At 40.3% G+C, this 24962-nt stretch overlaps 1 protein-coding gene across 1 annotated transcript; it reads right to left on the reverse strand.

Moving 5' to 3' along the window:
- Positions 1–9375: 9375 nt before the first annotated feature.
- Positions 9376–12487, reverse strand: LOC104798908 (squalene monooxygenase 1,1-like). Its single transcript, XM_010521156.1, has 8 exons — positions 12191–12487; positions 11744–11855; positions 11466–11643; positions 11150–11321; positions 10816–11034; positions 10397–10675; positions 10032–10310; positions 9376–9681 (listed from the first exon to the last, which is right to left on the reverse strand). Exons 1-8 carry the CDS (start codon positions 12416–12418, stop codon positions 9568–9570), a joined length of 1581 nt encoding a protein of 526 aa, XP_010519458.1. The 5' UTR covers positions 12419–12487; the 3' UTR covers positions 9376–9567.
- Positions 12488–24962: the final 12475 nt, after the last annotated feature.

Consider the following 24962-nt stretch of genomic DNA (forward strand, 5'->3'; position numbering starts at 1 on the left):
GCTAGTACGAGGAATGATGTTAAGACTGTGGTTAGGCTATTTAGACAAATCATTTTTCCACGTTTTGTTGTTCGTCATGTTGTGATTAGCGATGGCGGCATACATTTTATCAATCGGATCATCGAGACATTATTGAAGAAGTACGGGGTTCACCATAGGATTACTACTCCGTATCATCTTCAGACTAGTGGACAGGTGAAGATTTTTAACCGGGAGATCAAGTCCATTCTAGGAAAGACTGTCGCTAAGTCACGCAAGGATTGGTCACAGAAGCAAGCCGTATGGGCTTACCGAACGACTTTCAAAACACCGATTGGTATGACTCCGTTCCAATTAGCCTATGGAAAAACATGTCATGTATCGGTTGAGCTCGAGCACAAAGCATATTGGGCAATCAAGGCGCTCAACTATGACATGAAGACCGCTGCAGAGAAACGCGAACTCCAGCTTCACCAACCTGAGAAGACAAACTTGACACGTATGAGAACGTGAAAATCTACAAGGAGAGAACGAAGAAATGGCACAATCGACACATTATTTAGCGATCATTCTATTCAGGTGATCTTGTCCTTCTCTTCAACTCTCGTTTGCAATTGTTTCCAGGTAAGATGAAGTCCAAGTGGTCTGGACCATTCAAGATTCATCGAGTTTTCAACCATGACGCGATCGAGCTGCACAACGGCACGGGTGGGACGTTCAAAGTAAATGCACAGCGTCTGAAGCTGTATAACTCGGTCGATCCTGTAGGAGAGAGAGGTATTCTTCCTCCCGACTTACCACCACCAGTCTGAGCTTACATCGATCTAGCTAACGACCATAAAGAAGCGCTTCTCGGGAGGCAACCCGAGTTCTTTGCATTAGACATGAGATTTTGGATTTGGGAGCCTATGTGGTGTTTTTCCTCGCGTATATGACTGCATAGCATGATTTGTAGGTCATTCAGAGTGAAAACCAGCGAAAACAGCAAAGTTACGAAGAATGAAACCGGACCGGTTCCATATGGAACTAGACCGAGTCCATTCGGCTTTTCCGCAGGACAAGGAGCACATCGTCCACACTGACACATGACGGATACATACCAGCTTATGAGAGACAAAGTTAGTTAGGGACCAGCCTACAGAGTGTGTGAGAGCTCTTGCGTTTGACATGAGTTAACTTCATTGCGAGCGACCGAATTTCGCAGAGTTAAGCCCTCTCTATCCCTCTTATTGGTTCCTTTCATATGTGGTTTTCGATTCTACTCTTTCGGGGGAGAGTCTATACCGTGGACGGTGTATGGTTCAAGTCTGGAGGTGGATAGATCCTTCACACATTCAGGCCTATATCTTAGGATTGCATTTAGTTTAGGTGCATTTTATCATGACATATAGACAGAAAAAAATTTCACTTTTTGCATATCACTTTGCATTAGTTCCACTTACATATTTTTTTTATATTATTCATATAGTGGATTTTGTTAGGATTGCATGATTGCATTTGACATATAGATTTAGGTTCATATAGGTTAACGTGTATACCTCGAAAACTCGTTTTGAACATCATTTGGAAGATTCGTGGGATGGTAGAGTAGGAACATCTTGATGATCTAGCAACTTTGTAGAACGTGGTTGAACCGTGTCGAATTGGTAGTCCTCCAGACTTTCACCGGTTCGAATTGGTAGTCCTCCAGACTTTCTATATATAGTTCGTGGGATGGGATTGTTATTTGGAACCTACGGAGTTGAAACGACAATATCTAGGCCATACGTTTCGTTTACAACCTTTTTCCGAGTCTTGCAGGTCGATGAAGTCTAGTTCAACGAATACCTTGGAAAAATAAAGCATCTCGACACTTCACTGTCAGAATCTCGTCAACGAAAATCGTTCGAGAACATGAGTGCGTCGATCGATGGTTCGGGTCTATATTGTGGGTCGGACATCGAATTTAAAAAAATGAAAAGAAAAACAATGAAAAAGGTAGTGAAAAAAAAAGAGAGAGAAAAACGATGTCCTTCAACTTCAACGTCCTAGAAACTTGAGATGCTAGCGTTTGATAGAAAAATTCTACAAAAAGGTAAAAATTCATGTATGAAGTAGAACTTAGATCGAAGAGGCTAAGCTGAGATAAGGATAGGTTCGGAAACTTGCTTGGTGAGTTGTAGAAATTGCAAGGGGTTCTAGGTGGCAATAAAAATCCCATAACTAGGAAGATTAGTTTTTGATAGAAAGATCATAGTAGACCGGTTTGGGTACGATTTCGCTTTTGAGTTTCATGATGATGCTATTTGATCTGATGATGCTATTTGATGTTCGTCATCTCCAGTTTTGCAGATTTTATTCCTTCGTTCTTTACTCGATGACGAGTAAAGGTTTAAGTATGGGAGAATTTGATAACTCCTATTTTTCTCTATATTTTTATAAGAGTTGCCTAGGTTTTACAGGATAATCACATGCATTTATAGGCATTCTATGTGTGCTAGGATACAAAACTCGTTTGTATGTTAGTTTTGCAAATTTTAGGTTTTGGAGATAATCGGACGCAAACGGGAGCACTTTTGAAGCTTCAAAGGTGGAGTTCATAATAGACGCACATTGCAAGCTCAATAAATCTCTCCACACAAGTCTGAATCATGCATGCTTTACACCATTGGAGAGATCATTTCGATAGCTTCGAGTAGACGCTGAAATCATGCAAATCCGTAATCGGAGCTGAAAGTTATGATCAAAATCGTGAAGCCTGAAAATCTGACAGAAAGTAAAACCGATCCGGTTCCAAATGGAACTGGTCGGTTTCAGAGATCTGAGTTCAAGTTTTTGGGCCGGTTCAAATGTCCAGAAGGCTGAGAAACAGAGGATGGAACCGGACCCGACAGAAAAACACCTTAATTCGCGATTTTCAGCATCCTAAAAGAAAAATGATTCATGGGAGCCGCCCTAGGGTTATAAAAAAGGTCTATCCACGTCCTAGAAGAGAGGAGAGCCTTATAGAACATTTTGATACAGACTTTTGGAGAGCTTTTGGCAAGAGAAGAATAGGAGTCCACGGGATTTCGGGAAGAAGAAAGAATATTCGATCATGGAGACTACACATCTACATGAGCTTTTCTCTCCTTTCTCTTGTTTCTTTTTTCTCTGAGCTTTTTGTTGTTTTCCATGAACCACGAATAGATCCAGACTATGGGTTAGGGATTCATTTGTGTTTTGGGTATGTTTAAACCCTAACTTGGATTGCGACGTTATGTTTGTTTCGGTTTTATCGATTTGTGCTTTATGATATTGGTGTTTGCTGGTCCCTTGATCAACTGTCTTAGATTCTGAACTACATAGGAATATGGGTTTAGTTTCGGATCAAAATCGATAGAATAGATCGTATTATTTACATAGGAATATTTGATCGATCTAGGATTGATAGCGGTCTTCATGCATCTAGGGTTAACTTGAATAGATCAGAAGATTGATGAATTATTCTCTAGGTACTGAATTGGTAGACCGAAAAGTGAATTATCTATCCTTGTTGATTGATTATTCCTGAATACAAGTACGATATCGTGATTCTCGCATGCTTAACATATACCCATACATGTGAAAACGGTCCCGACACCCATGATCATCGTTGATTGCTTATTTACACTCTTTTATTTGCTTTCTTATTTTAGTTACCATTGATTCGACATATTTCTGTCATTACTTCCACTTACTTGCTTTGATTTGGTTTCGATTAGGATTTAGATCTAGCAACCAGTCCTTGCATTCGACCCCATGTTACGACGATCCGTATCCTTGCGGTGAGTTGTGAATGGGGTTATAAATTCTAGACTCGGTACATACGTATCAATACTCTTAGACCTTTTTAGACATGTCAAAACCACTCGGGAGAAATAAGATTGTTGAGAGTTTTGTTTCAAAGTTTGATGATTGAAGTTTGCGATGTAAGACTTTGAATCATGGAGGAGTTTGTTGGCTTTTTTGATTCAAAACCTACAAAATTAATGCAGAAGAAGCACATGCAAGTTACATGGAAGAAAAATGAGTTATCGATCAATTTTTGGAGCAGCTTGGGTAGTTTTATTAGTGTTCTATAAAAGCACACGTAGAGGGTTGCATGAAGTATTGCATATTGGTCTTTTTCTTTTTGTAATCCTACTCAAGGAACCGAATAATTTTTTGGGTTAATTTGTGTGTATTGCAGACTTTGTTTCTGCAATGATTTGTTGTGCTTGTAGTTGTTGTGTTTGAGTGAAAATATAGTGAGTTTCGATTGAAGAAAGTTATCATGTTATCAGAGCGAATATTGGTCTTTTTGGGATCTACGAGTGAATGAAGAAAATGTGGAGTTGAAAGAAGAATGAGATGGTGACGAAGAAGAAGAATGCCAATCAGAGTTCGGTAGGTAAGATTTTTTTGTAAAGGCTGTATTTTTTAAAATAGTCAAATGTGTTTGTTTTTTGGAAGAAAGAAGATTGAAGATGAACCAGATGAGAGTTGCGACAATTCTGGGGCATCGTATGTTTATCGGGTTTATGCCTTAATAAGGTGAACCAGGAAGTTGAGGACTCGAGAAGGGGCATTATTTCACTCGAGAAACGTATTGGAGAACCTGAGATGGGATAGCTTTGTACTCGGGAGAAAATTGGATTGTTATGAAGACAGAACATTTGCACCAAACCTTGAAGGAAGGTCGAAGTGTGATGCTTATGAACTCTTGAGTCAAGGAGGAGTGGTTGTGTTTGACTCAAGAAATTACAAAGGAGTTTTGAGAAGTTATTAAAGAGAAGTTATCTGATGACATCAGTTTTTGATGTTATTTTTCTATAGTTTTAGCTGTAGTTCACCTCTTTTTTTCCGTACATATTTAGCACTTAGGCTGTACTTTAGGCACAAATATCGTTTTCTTTGCTCTTTGATACAATTTCACGTATATCTACGTATTTGGACGAAATCCGAGCTAAAACAGTGTTTTCAGAGTTTAAATGGATCAAGTGGACGATCACGGACGAGTTAAGGAAGACAAAGGACTTGTCACGAGCGAGAAACGAACTTGGGAGTGGAAAGGAAAGAATCTCGACGTTGAGAACATCGATATCGACGTTGTACAACATCGATATCGATTTTCTCAACATCGATATCGACGTTTCAAGCCACCTCGAGATCAGACTTTAGATTTTCCGATCTAGATGTTCCACAACATCGACATCGATGTTCACGTACCTGAGATCTGAGAAGTCCATATCGACTTCCCACAACGTCGATATCGACATTCCATAACATCGAGATCGCGATACTTCAGAGGAATATCGGTGTTGGACAACATCGATATCGATGTTTCCAACATCGAATTCGAAAGTTCTATAAAAAAACTGTACGAAAACCAAGAAGGGGTTCACGCACTTCACGATTCACGATATTTTCTGACATTCTTCGATCTCGCGACATTTTGGGAGCATTTAGAGCTAGAGTATTGCTACATTTCGGAGTTTAGAGATTGATTCTACGTTCTATAAGTCTCCTTTCTCTATGTCTTCTGTAATGTTGTGTGAATCTGTTGTAATTTCATTTTCTCCCATAGATCGCGAATAGTTTACTTGCTGTAGACTAGGGATTCTATCCATGTTATGGATTGGTTCACATACTTAATATGATTTATTGTATGTTTTGCTTAGATCTGATCTTATGAATTGATCTTAATGCTTTCATCAGATTAATCACCTGTATGAATTGAATTTGTTTTAGTTAGTTGCAAAGGGATTTAGATAAATTAAACCGAAATTCGTTCATAAGATAGATTCAATTATTAATTCTGAACGCATAGGTGAGACTTGATAAGAAATTCTTCATTCGATCTAGGAACAATGATAGCAGACATTAATGCTTCTAATGTGGACCTAGATATATGGAAACTGATAGAAAAGCATTAGTTAGAGAATGATTATGATCCTCGTAACCCGTATACAGTATACAGGCTATGCCACATGGACGACAATATAATAAAATAATAAAGACGCGAAAACACGAAATCCAAAAATATTTTTCAAATAGAGTAAACAGTGGAAAATACATCACACGATCAATGTCGCAAAATAACACATATCCGAATAGTAAATAATACGAACATACAAAAGGCAGGAATACAAGTCCCGTGGTCTAAAATACAAAACCCCGTACATGATGTTGCCTCTCTCAAGTCGTCGCCACCGAGTGTGCTACACGCGCTCCTCGAAATCTGAAAAAGATAAAACCGTGAGGGCTAAACACAACTGCTTAGTGAGTAGCTCGGGTTGAACCCGGAAATCCCATTCTCATTGAGAATGGTACAATCAACATTTCCGTAAAATGCATACATAGACAAAATACATGCTCACAGTCCAGTCAATCGCAATCATAATCACACCCGTATGGAGTCCACCATAGGGTTTAGCCATAAAGCCTAGTCAAGTCAACATGACTAGGAGCGCCTCCCACGCCCGTCACCTCGTAACGTTGGTCGTCGCATCACATGTGACTGCACGCATCTCACGTGCTTGTCACATCTCGTGACCACCGATGTCAAGTCCATGACACAACAGAATACAACACACCCGTATGGAGTCCGCCGTAGGGTTTAGCCATAAACCCTAATCAAGTCAGCACGATTAGGAGCGCCTCCACGCCTGTCACTCTCGTGACGATGGCCGTCGCGTCGCACATGACTCAATGCGTCTCACATGCCCGTCACTTCGCATGACGGTGGTGGTTGCGTCACACAACCATTCACAAACACAATCATGTTTGACTCGCATCGCACGAACAAGCTACAAACATGGCCCACAACGTGCATACATACCCCTGTTACAATCACGCGTCTCACGATGTTCGGTGCTAACCGACACACTGTTAACGCCATGCAATTCTATCCCCAAACAATCACACACGAGTCACTCTCGTATAATCACACTCCTCACCGCATCACATGAAAGTCTATGCGATAATCGGAGCGTTGGGTCTCGACCACGGAGGTCGTGTCCTTGGGTGGGGGTTTGGTACGCCCCTGACCCAATCTGGTCAGGTCCGGACCATCCCTTCGGTCCTTCTCTTCTTTTCTGGCCGTTTGAATCCTTCCTTTTTTCTTGTTCGAGTCTAGTCCGGTGGACCAGCCCTCGGTCAACCCTGGGCCAGAGTTCCTTCTCCTTGGATCACTTGGTCTTCTTTTGGTCAGCCGGTCTTTTCCTTAAGATAGGTCTGGTCCGGCGGACTGGATTTTGGTCAGCCCCGGACCAGCCTTCCCTTTTCCCCTTTGGTTCGTCCCTTCGGTCCGACAGAGTGTTCTTCCTTCGAACACATATGGTCCGACAGACTGAATCTTGGTCAGCCCCATACCAGCTCCTCTCTTTCTCTTTGGCCCGGCCCTCTTTGGTCGGATGGAGTGTTTCTCCTCTGAGTACGTCTGGTCCGGCAGATTGACAGTTTGTCAGCCCCAGACCAGATCTCTTTCTCTCTCGGTCCGTCTCCTTCTCTTTTGGTCCAGCTGAGTTCATGTTCGTCTGCCCCAGTCTCGGTCCGGAGCTGACCACGGTCTGGTCCGGCGGACCGGGACTGGAAATCTTTCTTCTCTGCCATTTTCAGGTTCTGTTTCGAATTTTGCTCACCTAACTCGATTCGGGGTTACTTCCAAATGCTACCAAAATATTATTTAACATTCCTAGACATGTACCTAGATCTCAAACACACAAGAAAACATTGATTTGCACCATCACACAATGACAATAAGATCTCACAATTTCCACTCAAGTCACTCACCTTGTTCTTGAGCTTTGGTGAGTTTGTCCGAGTTTGTATGAGTCCTCTGCTCCTCCTCACGACGTGAGAGGCTCCAGGGTACGTCTTGGAATGTCCCTCTTGCTTTCCCGAGCTCCTCTCCCTCTGGTTCGCCTCCTTTTTCTCCCTCTCTCTCACTTTCTCCTTTTTCTCTCTTTTCTGCTCAAATGGCTGTGTGAGTTTTTGGAGAGTTTATTGCGGGTGAGGGAGAGTTAATGGGCTCAAGCCCATGCCCATGGTTGAGCCTGCATCGCCCTGAACCAATTGGGCGGTGACAAGATGCACATGGGACCCAGTTTCCGGCGGGAATCTCGCAAAAAGTCTACAACAGAGCAAGTTGCGAACTGTCTTCGCCGGCCTGGCGGACCAATTTTCTGATCCGTCGGACTAGCCTTGTCTTCCACTCCATTCTCCTTCTTGATCCGCCTGCCTCGGTCTGCTCCGACTGACTGAGTTAGTCCGGAGCTGACAAATTCTTGGTTCGACGGACTAACTTAGTTTTTCCCTTTTTTGTTCCTTTTCTCGGTCATTCTTCTGGTCCGACCGGACCCGATGCTGGTCCAGTCCGGACCTGATGCTAGTCCAGTCCGGATCCACCTGAAACTTAATTTTTCCTTATCCGTTTTCCTGTCTTTCTGCACATGACGATTCTTGGGTCTTCTCCCGACACTGTACTATTCATTTGTGGTGATTTGCAATATCCCCATTTAATTATTTATCTCCAACAATAATTAAATATCCGAATCGGGTTTCGGGGTATTACAATGATGATCCCTAATCCGGATGCGTTCTAGTTTAGAAGATAGAGTTTCCCGCATCTATAAAAAATGCAATTCAATCTAGATCTTTAGAAACCATCTGTAGTATTGGTGAACCCCCAAACCTACGGTGTCTTTAGATATAGAGTTTTCCAACAAACCAAACGTTTTGCTCTCGATCCTCGCTAGAATCACAATCGACTCCATCACCTCTCGATCCCTGTGTTCGACCCTTGTACTACATCGAATCCGTATCCTTGTAGAATCGGCTTAGTCTAAGTTTTATTACTTGACCATCCATTCTCCTAGATTGGCACGACTATTATCGAAGAAGTTTAAATCAGTTTTTTGTAGGTTACGAAGTTACATGTAATGATAGTTGTAGATTTTTTATTGCAGACTTGTGTTCTTTGCAATCATATATGTGTATGTACATTATGTTGTGATGAATATGTATATGGAAATAAAGTGTGTTTTGTTTAAGAAAGTTATCAGTCGACCCCTACTACTCTTCTCCTTTTGTTGTCTGAGAAACCTCCTTTGTTGAACCACCATTTCTTTGGTTTCTTTGCTTCGTCGAAGAGGATGACGATCTTGGCTTCTCGTTCGATTTTGTAAATCATACCCCCGGTCGATCTATTCGACACCCAGACGAATCTGGCCCGGGTCGAGAAATCTCCGCCACGCTGCACGTACCAAAGGATTCACCAGAAGCTGGAGCCGAAGGTTCCGTTAGACTACCTCTGCGATCGACTTTCTGCACTGGAATGCAAATTTGACCGATTGGTCACCCAATTAGATGCATTAAAAACTAATCACTATGCGAGACTCGAGATTATTTTGGAAAGAATCCATAAGATAAAACATGTTATTCGTATGACATTCACCGTTACATTACCATAAGAGTTCTGGATACACATTTCTTTCACGCATTGGACCAATCAATAAGCAAACAAAGGTCTATAGAAAACTCCATAATGTTTTATTGGAATACATCTCTAAAACGTCTTCACATAACGAGGAATTGTCTTGTCCACGACTAGGCCGTGGTTGCGGCCATATAGCGTTTGCGGTAAGCGGTTGCGATTGTCGGAGACAACATTTGATTTACTCCTTCTTCCTTTAAATGTGTTCCCAACATGGTCAAAGCCAACTATAACATGCCCAAAAACATAGGGAAGAGGCGAACCATTAGTCCAAGATTAGTTTTATTGCATTAAAAACTTTTGAATTAGTTTCTAACACGTAATAAATCAATTTCTCTATCATTACACATCTTTTAATAGATCGAACCCTAGATCTAATTATTTATTCAACACCAAATACAAATTAACTTTCCCAAATTTCCGGATGATCATGCCATCTCTTTTCAGTAACAAGCTTAGTTAGAACGTTTATTATTATAGTTTAACTAACGTATCATTAAATGTATGTACGTGGACGTGAACTCTTACATCATTAAATGTACGTAAGAACAATAACAAATAGGACGTGTGTATGTACCCGAAGCAGCCTGAGGGTGTTCCAAATGCCACGGGGGGTAGGAAAGGGTGAGAGCAAAGTAAGAATAGAAGCAAATGTGATGCCGAATAGATGGAGGACGAGAGAGGGTGGCCTCGGGTTCATACCACCGAGGATAGCCATCAATCCCTTGGTGGAAAATCCTCCTCGGCAAAGGTAATTAAAGCTGCCTTGTCTCATTGCTTCTCTTGCTTCATCATTTGACGCAAGAAGCACTCGGTGAAACGCATCAGCCAGTGTGTTCACAGTCGCCGACATTGGCTTTAACATTTCAAGAATCCAAAGTGAATCAACATAGATGTCATTAGGGTTTTGCCTCTTAGGTATCAAATCTCAAGGAAACTCACCTTTCGGAGATTGTGGAAGGACTTGAGAGTCCGAGAGAGCTTCTTAGCGTCACCGAGGTTGTTTAAAGGCTTGAGAAGATCACGAAGGATGACAACATCTGACAATGCAACCATCATACCCGAGGCAACTATAGGATGCCTCATGTTGAATGCATCTCCCAACACGATTACTCCATTCTTATCGCATAATGAATCTCCCATGCTCTTCGTTGCGACCGTCTTTATCTCAGGGTTCTCATCAAGTCCTTTCAAGAATATGTCCCGGAGTTTAGGAGGTATCTTCTCACCAAAAAAAAAAAAGGAAAGGTGATGAGAACATTGTACTTAACCAAATAAATATACAAGATTTAAATTGTCCATGTAGAGAGGGTCCTTGCATCTTCTATCCCATGCATTAAGAGGAATGAAATAATATGGACCTGAGGAGATATGACTTTCTTGAAGAAGGCAAGTACTTCACCATTGGCAATAGAGGGAACGTTCTCAGGAAGAACCTCTGCTAAGCAACGGACCTCGTCACTGCCTATTTGATACAGCATTGAAAACGACGGCTCAGACATTATCAGATGCAAGCTTTCTGGATCTTTGAGCCGGCAATTCTTCGTCACATAACCAATTATGTAAGAGTTCACTTCCACCTACATAAAAATATTCACGATTATTCAAATTGTGACACTACATTTGCAGCAGAGGTATCAATCGCCCAAAATCGAATGATCGAATTAAAACTAAAGAATTTGATGTTATACAAACCTTGGGGTCGTGGAGAGAGCGACGGAGGTTAGAATAAGCGCCATCACAAACGACGGTGAGAGGCGCAAAGGCTGTTGTCTCTTGACCGGTACTCTTGCTCTTGTACTTCACTCCTTTTATCAGTCCCTTCTCTTCTACCAACGACTTCACTGTCCCTTCTTCCAAATTCACACTGCCATTTCCAAAACGTAATAAACATCTTTTTACTTATGGTATTTGCAAAGTTCATCTAGAAGTTTATCTGTATTTCGGTAGTGATAGTGGTGTCTAGAATAACATCTGCCATTTATTTTAAAGGGATCATACTGATACGCACTTGGGAAGAGAAGAAGCCTTGTGGCGAAGTCTTTGGACAAAACGGCCGTTGTGAAAGCCCCGGCCGCAAGCTTCGTAAGGAAACTCGAAATCCTCAGGAAATGGGCAGTGTCCGCATTTTCCGTCTTTGTATATTGCCAAAGCCCTCATCTTTTGCGAATCGATTTCCTCCAAGCATTCTATCACCCGTCGCGTGGGGGAAAAAAGAACGTTGAAAACCTATATAATATATGAAGAAGTATGTGTGTATATATATGTACAACTTATATATATGTGCACCTTCGAGACCAAGCTCGGCCAACATGAGGCGACCTCCCGGTTGCATCACCTCACCCATCATTCTATCAGGTTCACTCAAGTCCCTCTCTATTACGTGCACTCGCCTTCCATCCTGCTTTGCGTTTTCATAAGATGTTGAAAAATGTTTTCCTTTTTCTCTTTCTAATTAGGGAAAATGCCTAAAAAATGTCTTTTTTTTTTTATAAAAAAAATATACTATATCCAAATAGGTATTGAAATATTCTAAATGGCTGAATAAGTATCCAAAAATGTCTTTTTTTTGTATGAAGTCATACAATAGAATTAGTAAAAATTTCATGCCGTACAAGTGATTTTTTTTGTTTTGTTAACTCGTACAAGTGAATTTTTGTGCACTGCCGACGAAATCTAGATGTGTAGATGATTTTAACCAAAAATGAGAACAGAGAGAAATGTAATTAAGCGAACCTTAGCGAGGACGTAAGCAAGAGCAGAGCCGGCGACACCAGCCCCGACAATGATGACATCAGCACCATCTCCCTTCTCCGTCTCCGTCTCCGTCTCCGTCTCCGTCACCTCCGTGTTCTTCTTCTTTGTGGCCACGCGCAGCACCGTCCACGTCATCACGACGGCCAACAACGTCCAGGCCCAGATGTACGTCGGTGATAACGCCGTTAGTGTCTCCCCTATCGACATATCTTCCCACACTTTCTCTCTGCTTTTTTTTTTCCTTTGGTAGTAAGACGCCAGCGGTGTAGTTTTATTCAGAATTCCAAGAAGAAGCCCGCGCCTGTATATATATAGCAGAAGATCATTTATTACACGTATATGCATAATAAACTATTTATTGAAAATTTATTATGTTGTCTATATATTTTCCATTTCACCTTTTTCTTTAATGAACTGATTTTTTTTTATGTGCCGTTGACAACCACACAGCCAAAAAAAACAAAACACGGGCGATTTCTTCAATTTCGGCTTAATTTGTTTTCTTGTGATTAATGTATATATTTTTTTTGTGGTTTAGATAAGATGTTGTGGATCAATCTACTTCATATATGTGTATATATATATATATAACTTTTTATAAGAAGAAAATATCATAAAAGCTGTTAGTAGTGTCCATGTGCAATCACTTGTATGTGTACATATGCATAAAGTATAAACATATATCTGTACACACTACATTTGTGTATGTATTATGAATGTGGCAGCTGTTCCCGCTTCTAGGAAGATTAGTTATATATATAATCGCTTAAAAATACGAATTTAAAAAAAAACGATGTTTAAAATTTATTATTACAATGAATTTTTCAAATATTACCATAAACTCATATCATCGTATTAGTAAAAAAAATCCCATTATATATATAATGTAAAAAAATAAAAAATATATAAAATACATATATATGTATATTATACATACGTATACAAACATATATGTATATATATATATATATGTTTATAAGTGCGTATAAGAATGTATATATACGTGTGAGTGTATATGAATGTTGAACAATTCCACCACGCACGTTTCCATAGAACTTATGGCACGTCATTTATGATACTATTTAAGAAACATTAGAAATTCAACGCAACCGACTTCCAGCCTTCAGATTTACAAGAAAAATAAAATTTATTAAAAAAGAACGTTATCTTCTTCAATCATTAGAGAATTAAAAATACTCATCCAAATCACAACTCGTAAGTTTGACTCGTTCACCATAAATAATAATGGTGACCTGTCCAAAGTTCTGCCCATAACTCATCTCTGCAAAAAATCTAGATTATCTAATTCTCTGATATTTCGTCGATTTTTTTAGTAAATTTATAAATCAAACTATATACATATATATATATATAAGATTTTAATCTCTTAAATGTATTTAAGATGTTACCATATGGGTTTTATTATTATTTAACTGTATATTATATTAATAAAATAAACAAACTATTTTATAGAGATTTCTTCTCCTCCATCACTTTAAATCCTTTTGTTATTTTCCAATTAAAAAAATATATTTTTTTTTGTTTTTTTTTCTCAGCCTATAATAGATAAATAGATGGAGAATCGTTTGGATTTCTCGTTATTCAACATAAAAAATTATAATATTTATAGATAGAAAATAGAATCACAACATATCTTATTTAATCAATATAAATATGAAAAATATAGAAATAAAATCAAATCTAAATATTACATAATTTTCTCGAATCTCTTCCATATCTCTTAATAGTTTGTTATGATACATTAGATTTTTTGTTTCTCTCCATACATCATTTTCAATGTTTTTGTTTGTTAGATAACGTCACATAGTCACATCAATTTGACCGTATGCTATCTCTCTCTCTCTTCAATCAACGGTGCCAATCTTTTTTTTTTTTGAAGTATCTTGATGTTTCAAGTTGTTATATATAGACAGAAATACAACTTTTAACCAAAAAAAATTCCGATTTTCACTAAACTGAAAAACAGACAGTTTACAGTGTTTAAACTCCAAAAAAAACAAACTAAACCAAAAGCAATTAACAAACCAAACCAACTGAACCAGAAATAACCAAAAGAAGACCACCCTAAGAAAAACTCCTTAAGAGAAGAGAGTAGTAAACGTCTTGATGAGGACATCATATATGGGCACAAAAATGAATAGGAACAAAGGAGCACGAGAATTTAAAAATTCCAGGGCCAATTACACGATTGAGAGGCAAAACGTTGTAATTCGTATGCAATATTTGGTTATCATATCGTAGATTATCTTGGAACATCTAAACTAATATATCCTAAAATTTCTATATGATTAATTGATTAAGGACTCCAAAATTCCAAAAACTTAGAAAGCCATTGAGAGAACATTTTGATGGATTTCAATGGCAATATATCTGAAATGTTTTTTGTTGAATTTTGTAAAAGACAAAAAATTCCTTACTTTTTAAAGTTAAAAGTCAATATTATCTTTAGATTAAAAAACAAAAGAAAATGAACTTCTCTCTTAAAAATAATAGAATATTTTATTTATTAATTTATTATGATTTTCTCTCTCTCCCACTATTCTTTCTATTAACTTTTCTCCATTATTTTTATTTCTTTTTTAATTTCTCTTTTATCTCTTTGTATATTAAATAATTTTTATTTATACCATAATCATATCTTTTTATATGACATTTTTTTATGTGATAAAATCTGAAATAAAAATAAAGTATTTGGTTAATGTTTATATATAGTTATATAAGAGAAATAAAATATTTATAAATGAATTTTACATAACCATTTTGGATTAATTTGGATGGAGACAAACCAATTTTCGTTAAACTGTATAATAGTACAACTGTATCATGGTCACAAGATCAAACAGATCACAAGGTCACATGGTCACAACTCACAAGGTCACATGGTCACAAGATCATACGGATCACAAGGTGACAAAATCACACATATCATACGAGTCACATAGGTCATAAGTATCAAATTGGTGCAATTGTATCATATTTAATAGCGTTAAGACGTAAAGATATTGTTGAAAATAAAAATCATATGGTCACATAGGTCACATTGTTTTTTAGTATTTCCATATGAACAAACTTAGATTTATTAGAGAAATAGAGGAGTATTTTGGTTGTATAGTATCGAAATACTTAGAGGAAGAACGGATGAGAAAAGAGATTCTTCTATAGTTGTATTTATTCTTCTTACAATTCTGAATATTACAGAGTATAGGGGTGTCAATCAGACCGGCCTGAGCCCGCACTCGGCCCGAGTCCGCACTCAGCCCGGAAGTTTCGGGCTCGGATTCGGGCCGGTCCGATTTTTTCGTGCCTATATAATTAAGTCTGAAGCACGGCCCTATGCATTCCGGGTTCGGGTCGGGTCGGGCTGGGCCGGGCCGACCGCGGGCCTCCCTTTGTAAATGTTATTTTTTTCTTTTTTTTTAAAAAAATTTTCGGGCTTTCGGGTCAGTCCGATTCGAGCCCGAAACCCGATTTGAGCCCGGTCCGAAAGTCCAATTTTTTTTCGGGTCAAGAAACTTCGGCCCGAAACCCGCTATTTTTCGGGCCGGACCGGGCCGGACTTCAAGCCTCGGGCCCAAATTGACACCCCTAACAGAGTATATAATAGCTATTTACATGCTATAGTTTAGGCAGAGAATCAATTGGTAAATATCTATAATTATGGAAGAGTATCCGTCGTTAATTATGCATAAGGAATGAGGGAACATTATTTACAGATTTTCTCAATCAGAGGTTCTTCTTTCTAAATGCACGTCGATCAGATTTGGACTGCAGGACAGATCATCAACTTCCCTTACGAGCATGTTGAGTTCTAGATGCATTATTGCTTTCGTGTCTTTACTTTGCTAACATTTCCCCTCAAGGTTGGGATTATGAATGTCCATAAGCCCAATCTTGAAGAGAATATTGCTGAGCGTTTTGAGACTTGATGCTTTCGTGAACACGTTCTTCGATCGGTGTTCCTACTGGTTTTGCTCCTAGTTTGCCTGTAGAGTCAAGAAGATCAAGCGTATACTTTCTTTGAGATAGAAATAATCTCTCGTTGGAGCGGATTACTTCTATACCAAGAAAGTACTTTAATTCACCTAAATCTTTAATATCAAACATGCACTTCAAGAGTGATCGGAGTTGCTTTTGATAAAGCCATTTGAAATGAGAGCCTCACTTAACTTGTGATACCAGGATCTAGGCGACTATTTTAAGCCGTAAATGGATTTCTTGAGTCAACAAACACAGTTTGATCCAAATTCTTGTACATATACAGGTGGAGGTGTCATGTAGATTTCTTCGGCCAAATCTCCTTGACGAAAAGCATTTTTGATATCCATCTACCAAAGCTCCCAATCAAGGTTAGTGGCAATCGAAAGTACAATTCTTACCGTAGTGAGTTTAGCCATAATGTTGTGTAAATCCCTTTGCAACGAGACATGCTTTATATCTTTCCACTTCGCCATTACTCCGGTATTTTATGCAGTATATCCATTTGCATCCGACGGTTTTCTTGGAAGGTGGTAAAGGAACTAATTAAATCCCAAGTACCATTTTTCTTCAACGCTAAGATCTCCTCATCCATGGTTGTACGCCATTCTTTGCTTTCTTTAGCTCCGTCATATGAGTTCGGTTCTTGACCCTGGTCTATAGCATCCATAAAAGCTTGATGGTCGTTAGATAAATGAGAAACAGAGTAAACCGACTAAATAGGATACATTATCGAGAGAAGATTCTGATATGTCTGCCATCGGGTTTATGTTGCTTTGCTGCTGTGTCTGAATAATATCCATATTTCCATTCTGACATTGGTCGTTTAGGTCTGTTGCTCCGACGTAGAGATGCTCCAACGGGTATAGGTGTTGTTTCCCTGTCACTTGTTAGAAGAGAAGGCTCAGATGTTACAGTTTCAGTTACCTATGCAGTATAAGGTAAGGCTGATGCACGTTGATTTGGTGAGTCATCGTACTCGTCGGCTACATCACGGGAAGAGGCATTGTTTCACTACAAAAAAAGGCCAAATTCCAACGGATTTTTCCAACGGATTCATCCGTTGGAAATATTCCAATGGATTTCCAACGGATAGCAGTTGGAAATATTCCAACGAATTTCTAACGAAATTTCCACAGATGTGTAACGGATAAGTCCGTTAGAAATCCGTTGGAAATTTCCAACGGCATATCCACGGATATCAGCGTTGGACATTTCCCACGCAAATTCTGACGGGCATCCGTTGGAAATAACGTTCGACAAATTCCAACGGACTCCTGTTGGAATAATCCGAACGTTATAAAATGCGGCAAACATTCCAACGGACATCCGTTCAAAATAGTCGAACGTTATAACATTCGAATTATCCCTACGGGAGCCCGTTGGAATTTTTAACGGGCGACGAAATTCAACGGATTTCTAACGGATGTCCGTTGGAATGTTTGTCTATTTAAACCATCCGGTCATTTTACTCCCAAACCACTCTCTAAATCAATCTTCTACTATCCTTACACCAAAAATTCTCCCAAAAATGGCTTCTTCAACAAATCCGAATATTCGTTCATCCCGACAGTGGATATATGAAAGAGTTGATCCGATTACAAAAGATGTAACGCAAGAATTTATTACCGGTTTGGAACAATTTATGAATTTTGCTTCCATGCAGCCATTATGCCAAGAACGTGGAAAAATGCTACGTCCATGTACAAGTTGTCACAATTTTAAATATCGCAGTCAAGAAGATGTTTGTAAACATCTATTTCGAAGGAGATTTGTGGGAGACTATTACATTTGACGATTTCATGGAGAAGAAGTTCAAACAATCACAATAACGGGATAACATGTGTCGGTCGAGCAGAGGTATGATGTAGATGAAGCTGTTATAAGAAATTCTTATGTTGAAATGGTGACAGATGTTTTTCTTGGGGCATTGGTTGATCAAAACTCATCACAAGAGGAGGATCCAAACGTCGAAACAAAACGGTTTTTCGACATGTTGCATATGGAAAATCATCCTATCTATGAAGGATGTATACATAAAAGGGATTTTTAAAACTACACTTAGATCAAGCATCTATTTTCAAGCTATGAGAACCACCATTTCTCCTTCTTGTCTCACCAAGATAGCACGACACACCCAGCTTTGGCATGGCCCATGATACGTGATCGAGACCTTGACAAGTGCTTTACTCGTAGAGCTCCTAGATCTATCCGGTTTCTGTGCAACGATTGTACAAATCAAATCAAGGATCAACAAATGTTCCTTGGTCAGTTGTATTACATAATCCAAATAGACCATCCATTCGATTATGTAATCCCAATCCCGAAGCTCCCACTCGATCAAGCATATCTAATATCTTGATTAAGTTATATGCATTCATTCACTATGGACCATCCAAACGAACAAATCATGCTATTCTGAATCACAGATGATCGGGTTAAGCAACGATTGCTCAAACCAGATTCCGAAACGAAGAACCAAAAATTTTGGTCTAACCTCAGGACGTGGACCAATCGATCCAGGCCTGGACCGATCGGTCTACACAGTCCAGAACGGTCCAGACCTTTCGGTCTGTACGTCTAGACCGTTCGGTCTTGGTCCAGACCGATCGGTTCAGTCCAGACCTATCGGTCCAACCGACCCACGAAACCCTAGACCGATCCGTCTGAGGACCAGACCGATCGGTCCAGGCGAAAACGTGATCAGATCTCGTTTTCGTCGTTTCTGTCTCGTTTCACGCCCGAATTCGACTCGTTTTTGCCTGCAAACTCAGAATTCGAATCTCTTGCCCAGCTATGCAACAATGAGCAGAAAATCTACTCTAGATCCACAATCAAATCATGCATAGCATCAAATCAAACACGGATTCAAACGATTCAAATCCTATAACGTGCGTGATCGGGTTCTAACAAAATCATACAATGGAACCAGGCTCTGATACCACTGTTGAGATTCCTGGGATCTCTAGAGCGAATCTAATTCCTAAGAGATCGGTTCTAGGGTTTGCGAAACCCTAAAACCTAGCATGCATGATCTTGTAGAAACGTTAGAACGCTTACCTCAATCGATCCGGGGCCTGTATCAATTGATGTGTTCGTCCGACCACGAAAGGGAGGAAGAATACCTCGTCCTCTATACGTATCCACACGGCGGAAAGGATTCCAACGGTTGGAACTCGTCTGCTAGGACTGAAGAACGCTTTCTTCTTTGCACAAGGGTTTCAGGGATTAATCTCTTGAGTTTTTCTCTCTCAAGGGACCTACTCAGGCATGCTCTCTCCACTTATAAGCTGAATGGCGTTGACGTGTTCTCGTGGATTCAGATCGGACTTTCTAGGAAATGTGCCCTGCTGTCTAGAGGGTTGTGATGCAAGCTGCAATCTGCATGTCCACATGCTTCAGATGAGCCTCAACTCCATCTAATCTTCTCTCAAAAGTGTCTTGCCTGACTTTTATGCTCTGTATCTCAGTATTCAGCTCAGTAAATGATGTCTTGTGATCGAGCATTACCTGGGCAAGCATCGTCTTGATGTCCGCGTTCTTCGCAAGTTAATGCACTTTGTATCCCTGATTCTCCTGCGCAAATCCCTGATTCTGCCTCTGAATACGTGATTGATTGAAGCCCAGGGGATTCTGAGAAAATCTAGGGAGGCCCTACTGCTGTGCATTCAATGCTCCACCCGGGTTTCCAAGGTGATTTTTCTCGACATAATTGACATCCTCCACTGCTTCCTCTAGTTCTGGTGGTGTCTGATTCGAACTGCTCTTACCTTCCAAATGGATCTTGATAACCGCTAGCTCAGACATGACAGCTTTCAAAACCGCAGATTCTCCTGTATCTATCCGAGCAATGGGTCATCTATTGCTATCTTCGGACTTCCCTCTAGCCTTGACCATCTTCGCAATCTGGATCTCTAGGGTGTCAAAGGGAATCTCATAAACGCTCCCTCCACAGGCTGCATCCATCCAAGCTCTGGTATTATGTCGTAGTCCTGGATGAACGTGGATAGAAACAGTCGCTTATCCATGCCGTGGTGTGGACAAAGGCGTTGATAGCCTTTGAATCTATCCCATGCATCATATAGACTCTCATCACTCTCCTGAGTGAAGCTGTGTATGGCTCTATGTGCAGCTCGGGTCTTCTCTGGGGAGTAGTATTTAGCCATGAACTTCTCCTCTAGCTCCTCCCATGTCGTGATCGAGTATGGCTCAAGAGTGTAGAGCCAATCTCTTGCCCGGTCCATCAATGAAAAAGGAAAGGCCTCCAAGTATACATCTTCGATAGTCATCCCTCGTGCCTTCCTAATTGATCTGCACGGCATCTTAAACTGAGTCAAGTGAGCAATGTGATCCTCTGTAGGCCGCCCTCTGAAACTCGCCTGACTGAACATCGTGATGCACTGTGGCGGTAGCTCGAAACAATCTATGGGCGGTCTGTTGATGCATGATAGGAGTTGGGTGTGTTTCGGTGCAATGTAAGAACCCAAAGTCTCCTCTGCAACGTAAGTAGCTTCGCCCTCGGTCTGCTGATCGTAGAGAGGATTCATGTGCTCTTGGTTCATGTGGTTCTGGTTCTCTTTATGCTCCTCATCATGAACCGCATGCTCTTGTTGACGGCCTTGCGAACTGCTCGACCTCGACATAGCTTCTCTTCTCTACTGAGTTCGGATATCTCTCAAAGTACACTCAATCTCTGGATCGTAGACTAGGTCTTCTCTCCGAGTAGAGCTCCTTGTCATGCACTAGAACCCTGCAAACCGCAAAGAGAAAGAAGAACTCGATACCAAGTGAATCCACAAAAGCCAACAAAAACCAAAAAGAAAAAGAAAATAAAAACCAAAGCAAAAAACGAAAAACCTAAAAACCTAAAAGACTCTAAAAAGTACGACTCTATCTAAACACAAGAAAAGATCCAGAATCAATAAAGACCTAGAATTAGGCTAACCAGTCCCCGACAACGGCACCAAAACTTGATACGTGTATATTGAGTCTAGAATTTATAACCCGATTCACAACTCACTGCAAGGATACGGATCATCGTAACACGGGGTCGAACGCAAGGACCGATAGCTAAATCTAAATCATAATCGAAACAAAATCAAAGCAAGCAAGTGGAAGTGATGGTGGAAATATGTGGAATCAATGATAACTAAGATGAGAAAGCAATAAAAACGTGTAAACTAGCAAGCAAGGATGACCATGGGTGTCGGGACCATATTCGCGTATATGGGTATTTACTAAGCATGCGAGAATAACGATTATGACTTGTGTTCGGGAATCATCAAACAACAAAGATAGAGAATTCACCTCTCGGTCTACTAACTCACTACCTACAGAGTAACTCGTCAATGTCTCGATCTATTCAAGTTAACCCTAGATGCATGAAGAACGCTATCATCAACCCTAGATCGATTAAACCATATCTCTATGTGAATAATACGATCTATCCTATTGATTTTGATCCGAAACCAAACCCATATCTCTATATAGTTTAGAATCTAAGATAATTGACCAAGGGATTAGCAAACATCAATCGAATAAAAGACAAATCAATAGAACCGAAACAAATCAAAACCAAAATCCAAGTTAGGGTTCAAACATACCCAAAACACAAACGAATCTCTAACCCATAGTCGTGGATCTACTCACGGTTTATTGAAAACAATAAAAATCTCAAAAGAAAAGAGATGAAAGAAGGGATAGAAAAGCTCATGTAGATGTGTAGTCTTCACGATCAAATCTTCATTCTTCTTCCCGAAATCCCGTGAACTTCTATTCCTCTCTCACCAAAAACTCTCCAAAAGTATGTATCTAAGTGTTCTCTAAGGCTGTGACAACCCAGAGTACCGTAGGAGGACGGAGAGTGATCGCCGGTACAGAGGCACGGACAAGGGGCGGCTCCTGACGAGCTTCTGGGTAGGGGATACAGGGATGAATCGAACACACCAGAATGAGAGAGATCCGAGGGCTGGTATGACACTATACGGTCTAAGATAACATAAAAGAATTAGTTGAGCTACTCATAGCAACAAGGTGCACCTACCTTTTTGGTTGACTATCCCGAGAGAACTCCAAAGTTAAGCGTGCTGGCTCTGGAGCAATCTCAGGATGGGTGACCTACTGGAAAGTGTCTCGGTATGTGTGCGAGTGAAGACAAAACACGCTGAAAGGTCTCGGGTTGTTGTGTGAGGGCAGTTTCGACAATTCGTAGCGACCTCGGGTCGTTACAAAGGCTCTCCCTGTATTAGCACGTGGCTAGGTCTTTTTTATAACCCTAGGGTGGCTTCCAAGAGTCCTCCTCTCATTAGGATGCTGAAAATCGCGAAATTAGGGTTTTTCTCCCGACATGTCCGAGTCCACTTGGATCCAGACCGAGTCCAGATTTCTGGGCTCAAATTTGGCCCACTGGACTTTGGATTCGGTCCTATTAATCCGGACCGGATCCAGTTGGATCCGACCCTACACTGGCAGTTTTTTGGTCTTCACGAATTCACTCATAACTTTATGCTTCGATGTCGGATTCACGCGATTTTGGTGTCTACGTGAAGCTCTTGAAATGCTCTTTCCATCCAACTGTACATCTCGCATGATTTGGGATTCTGTAGAAAAAGTTATTGATTTCGCAATATGAGAACCTCATCCAAACTTCATCTCTAACGCTCTAAAAACGCTCTTTTTCGAGTCCAATCATCATCAAAACCTGTAGCTCTGCAAAACTAAAGCACAACTGGGTTTTGTGTCCTAACACGCCTAGAATTCCTATAAATGTATGTGATTATCCTTTAAAACCTAGACAAACTCTCATAAAAATATAGAGAAGAATAGGAGTTATCAGCCCACCTCAAGGATCTAAAAGAACTCTCCTCACTGATTGGGATCCAGAACGAGCACCGAGAGTGGAACTAAAGCCCTTATCACAAGGGCTTAGATATGTCTATCTTGGTTCTAACTCTACATACCCGATAATTGTCAATGTCTAATTAGATGACATTCAAATGGAGAGGTTAATGGTATTACTCAAGCAATATAGGAACGTCTTAGGGTACACGTTAGAGGATATCAAGGGTCTTAGTCTTTCATTATGCATGCACCGCATTCACTTAGGAGATGAAGCTAAGTCATCCATGGAATATCAATGTAGGCTAAACCCCATCATGAAAGAGGTTGTCAAAAAGGAAGTCTTGAAATTGCTAGATGCAGGGATTGTTTCCCTGATTTTCGATAGTGCGTGGGTTAGTCCGGTGCAAGTCGTGCCCAAAAATGGAGGTATCACGGTCGTTCCTAATGAGAACAATGAACTCATACCAACAAGGAGTATTGACTATCGCAAATTAAACACAAACATCCACAAAAACCACTTCCCTTTACCATTCATTGATCAAATGTTAGAAAGACTTGCATTGCATTCATATTTCTGCTTTCTCGATGGCTATTTCGGATTCTTCCAAATTCCAATCCATCCTAGCGATCAAGAAAAGACAAAATTCACGTGCCTCTGCGATACATTTGCATATAGACGCATGCCGTTCGGATTATGCAATGCACCGGCTACATTTCAAAGATGCATGATGATTATTTTTTCTGATGTGATTGAAGATATCATGGAGGTGTTCATGGACGATTTTTCGGTCCATGGACCCTCCTTTGATGCGTGTCTAACCAATCTTCATCGAGTGTTAGACAGGTGCACTAAGGCGACCCTGGTTTTAAATGGAAAAAATGCCATTCATGGTACAGGAGAGCATTGTGCTTGGTCATAGGATTTCGGATAAAGGGATTGAGATCAATAGAGCAAAGGTGGAATTTATTGAGAAGCTTCCTCCACCGACGAACGTGAAAGGAATCCAAAGTTTTCTTGGGCATGCGAGGTTTTATAGGCGCTTCATAAAAGACTTCTTGAAGATTTCAAGACCGCTAACTGCTCTTTTGGGAAAAGGCGTGTCATTTGAGCTTGACAAGGAGTGTCATCAAGCCTTTGAAACACTCAAAAAGGCATTGGTAACACCTGCAATCATCCAAACCCGGATTGAGATCTTCCCTTTGAACTCATGTGCGATGCTAGTGACTAAGTAGTGGGTGCAGTTTTAGGACAGAAAAAGGGTGGAAAACATCACGCGGTACACTATGCAAGTAAGACACTAGACGACATCCAAAAGAACTACTCAACTACAGAGAATAAGCTCCTTGCAGTAGTATTTGCGTTTGATAAATTCCGATCCTACTTGGTCAGATCGAAAGTCATCGTTTACACGGATCACGCAGCCTTGCGATATCTAGTCACGAAGAAAGATGTCAAGCCTCGGTTGATTAGATGGATATTGCTTCTACAAGAGTTTGACTTGGAGATCCGAGATCGCAAATGATCGGAAAACACATTAGTCGACCACTTGTCAAGACTGGAAGTGCGCAACAAGATGTCGATCAATGATTCACTGCGAGAAGAGAAAATTCTAGCATTGGAGGTTAGTTTCGATATCCCTTGGTATGCGGATTTTGTCAATTATTTGGTTGCCAAAGTGCTTCCACCGGAGTTGAGCTACAATGGGAAGAAAAAGTTCCTCCATGATGGTTTGTTTAGAAGATGCATCCCCAAAGAAAGAGGTGTAACAAGTGATCCACCATTGTCATGCATCGGATTGTGCAGGTCACTTTGCATCGGTCAAGACAACCGTGAAGGTTTTGCAAGCGGGTTTTTATTGGCCAACTCTCTTTAATGATGTTCACCGTTTTGTGAGCTCTTGTGACGTTTGCCAAA

Source organism: Tarenaya hassleriana, unplaced genomic scaffold, assembly GCF_000463585.1.
Source record: "Tarenaya hassleriana unplaced genomic scaffold, ASM46358v1 Cleome6, whole genome shotgun sequence".
NCBI lineage: Eukaryota > Viridiplantae > Streptophyta > Magnoliopsida > Brassicales > Cleomaceae > Tarenaya > Tarenaya hassleriana.

Bases quoted from the DNA above. Each gene is read 5' to 3' on its own strand.
- LOC104798908 (XM_010521156.1), bottom strand. From the start codon at position 12,418: ATGTCGATAGGGGAGACACTAACGGCGTTATCACCGACGTACATCTGG. The intron at 11,856-12,190 runs GTTCGCTTAATT...AACGCAAAGCAG, and splicing joins TTGCTTACGTCCTCGCTAAG to GATGGAAGGCGAGTGCACGT. The intron at 10,311-10,396 runs GTGAGTTTCCTT...GAAATGTTAAAG, and splicing joins CCTTCCACAATCTCCGAAAG to CCAATGTCGGCGACTGTGAA.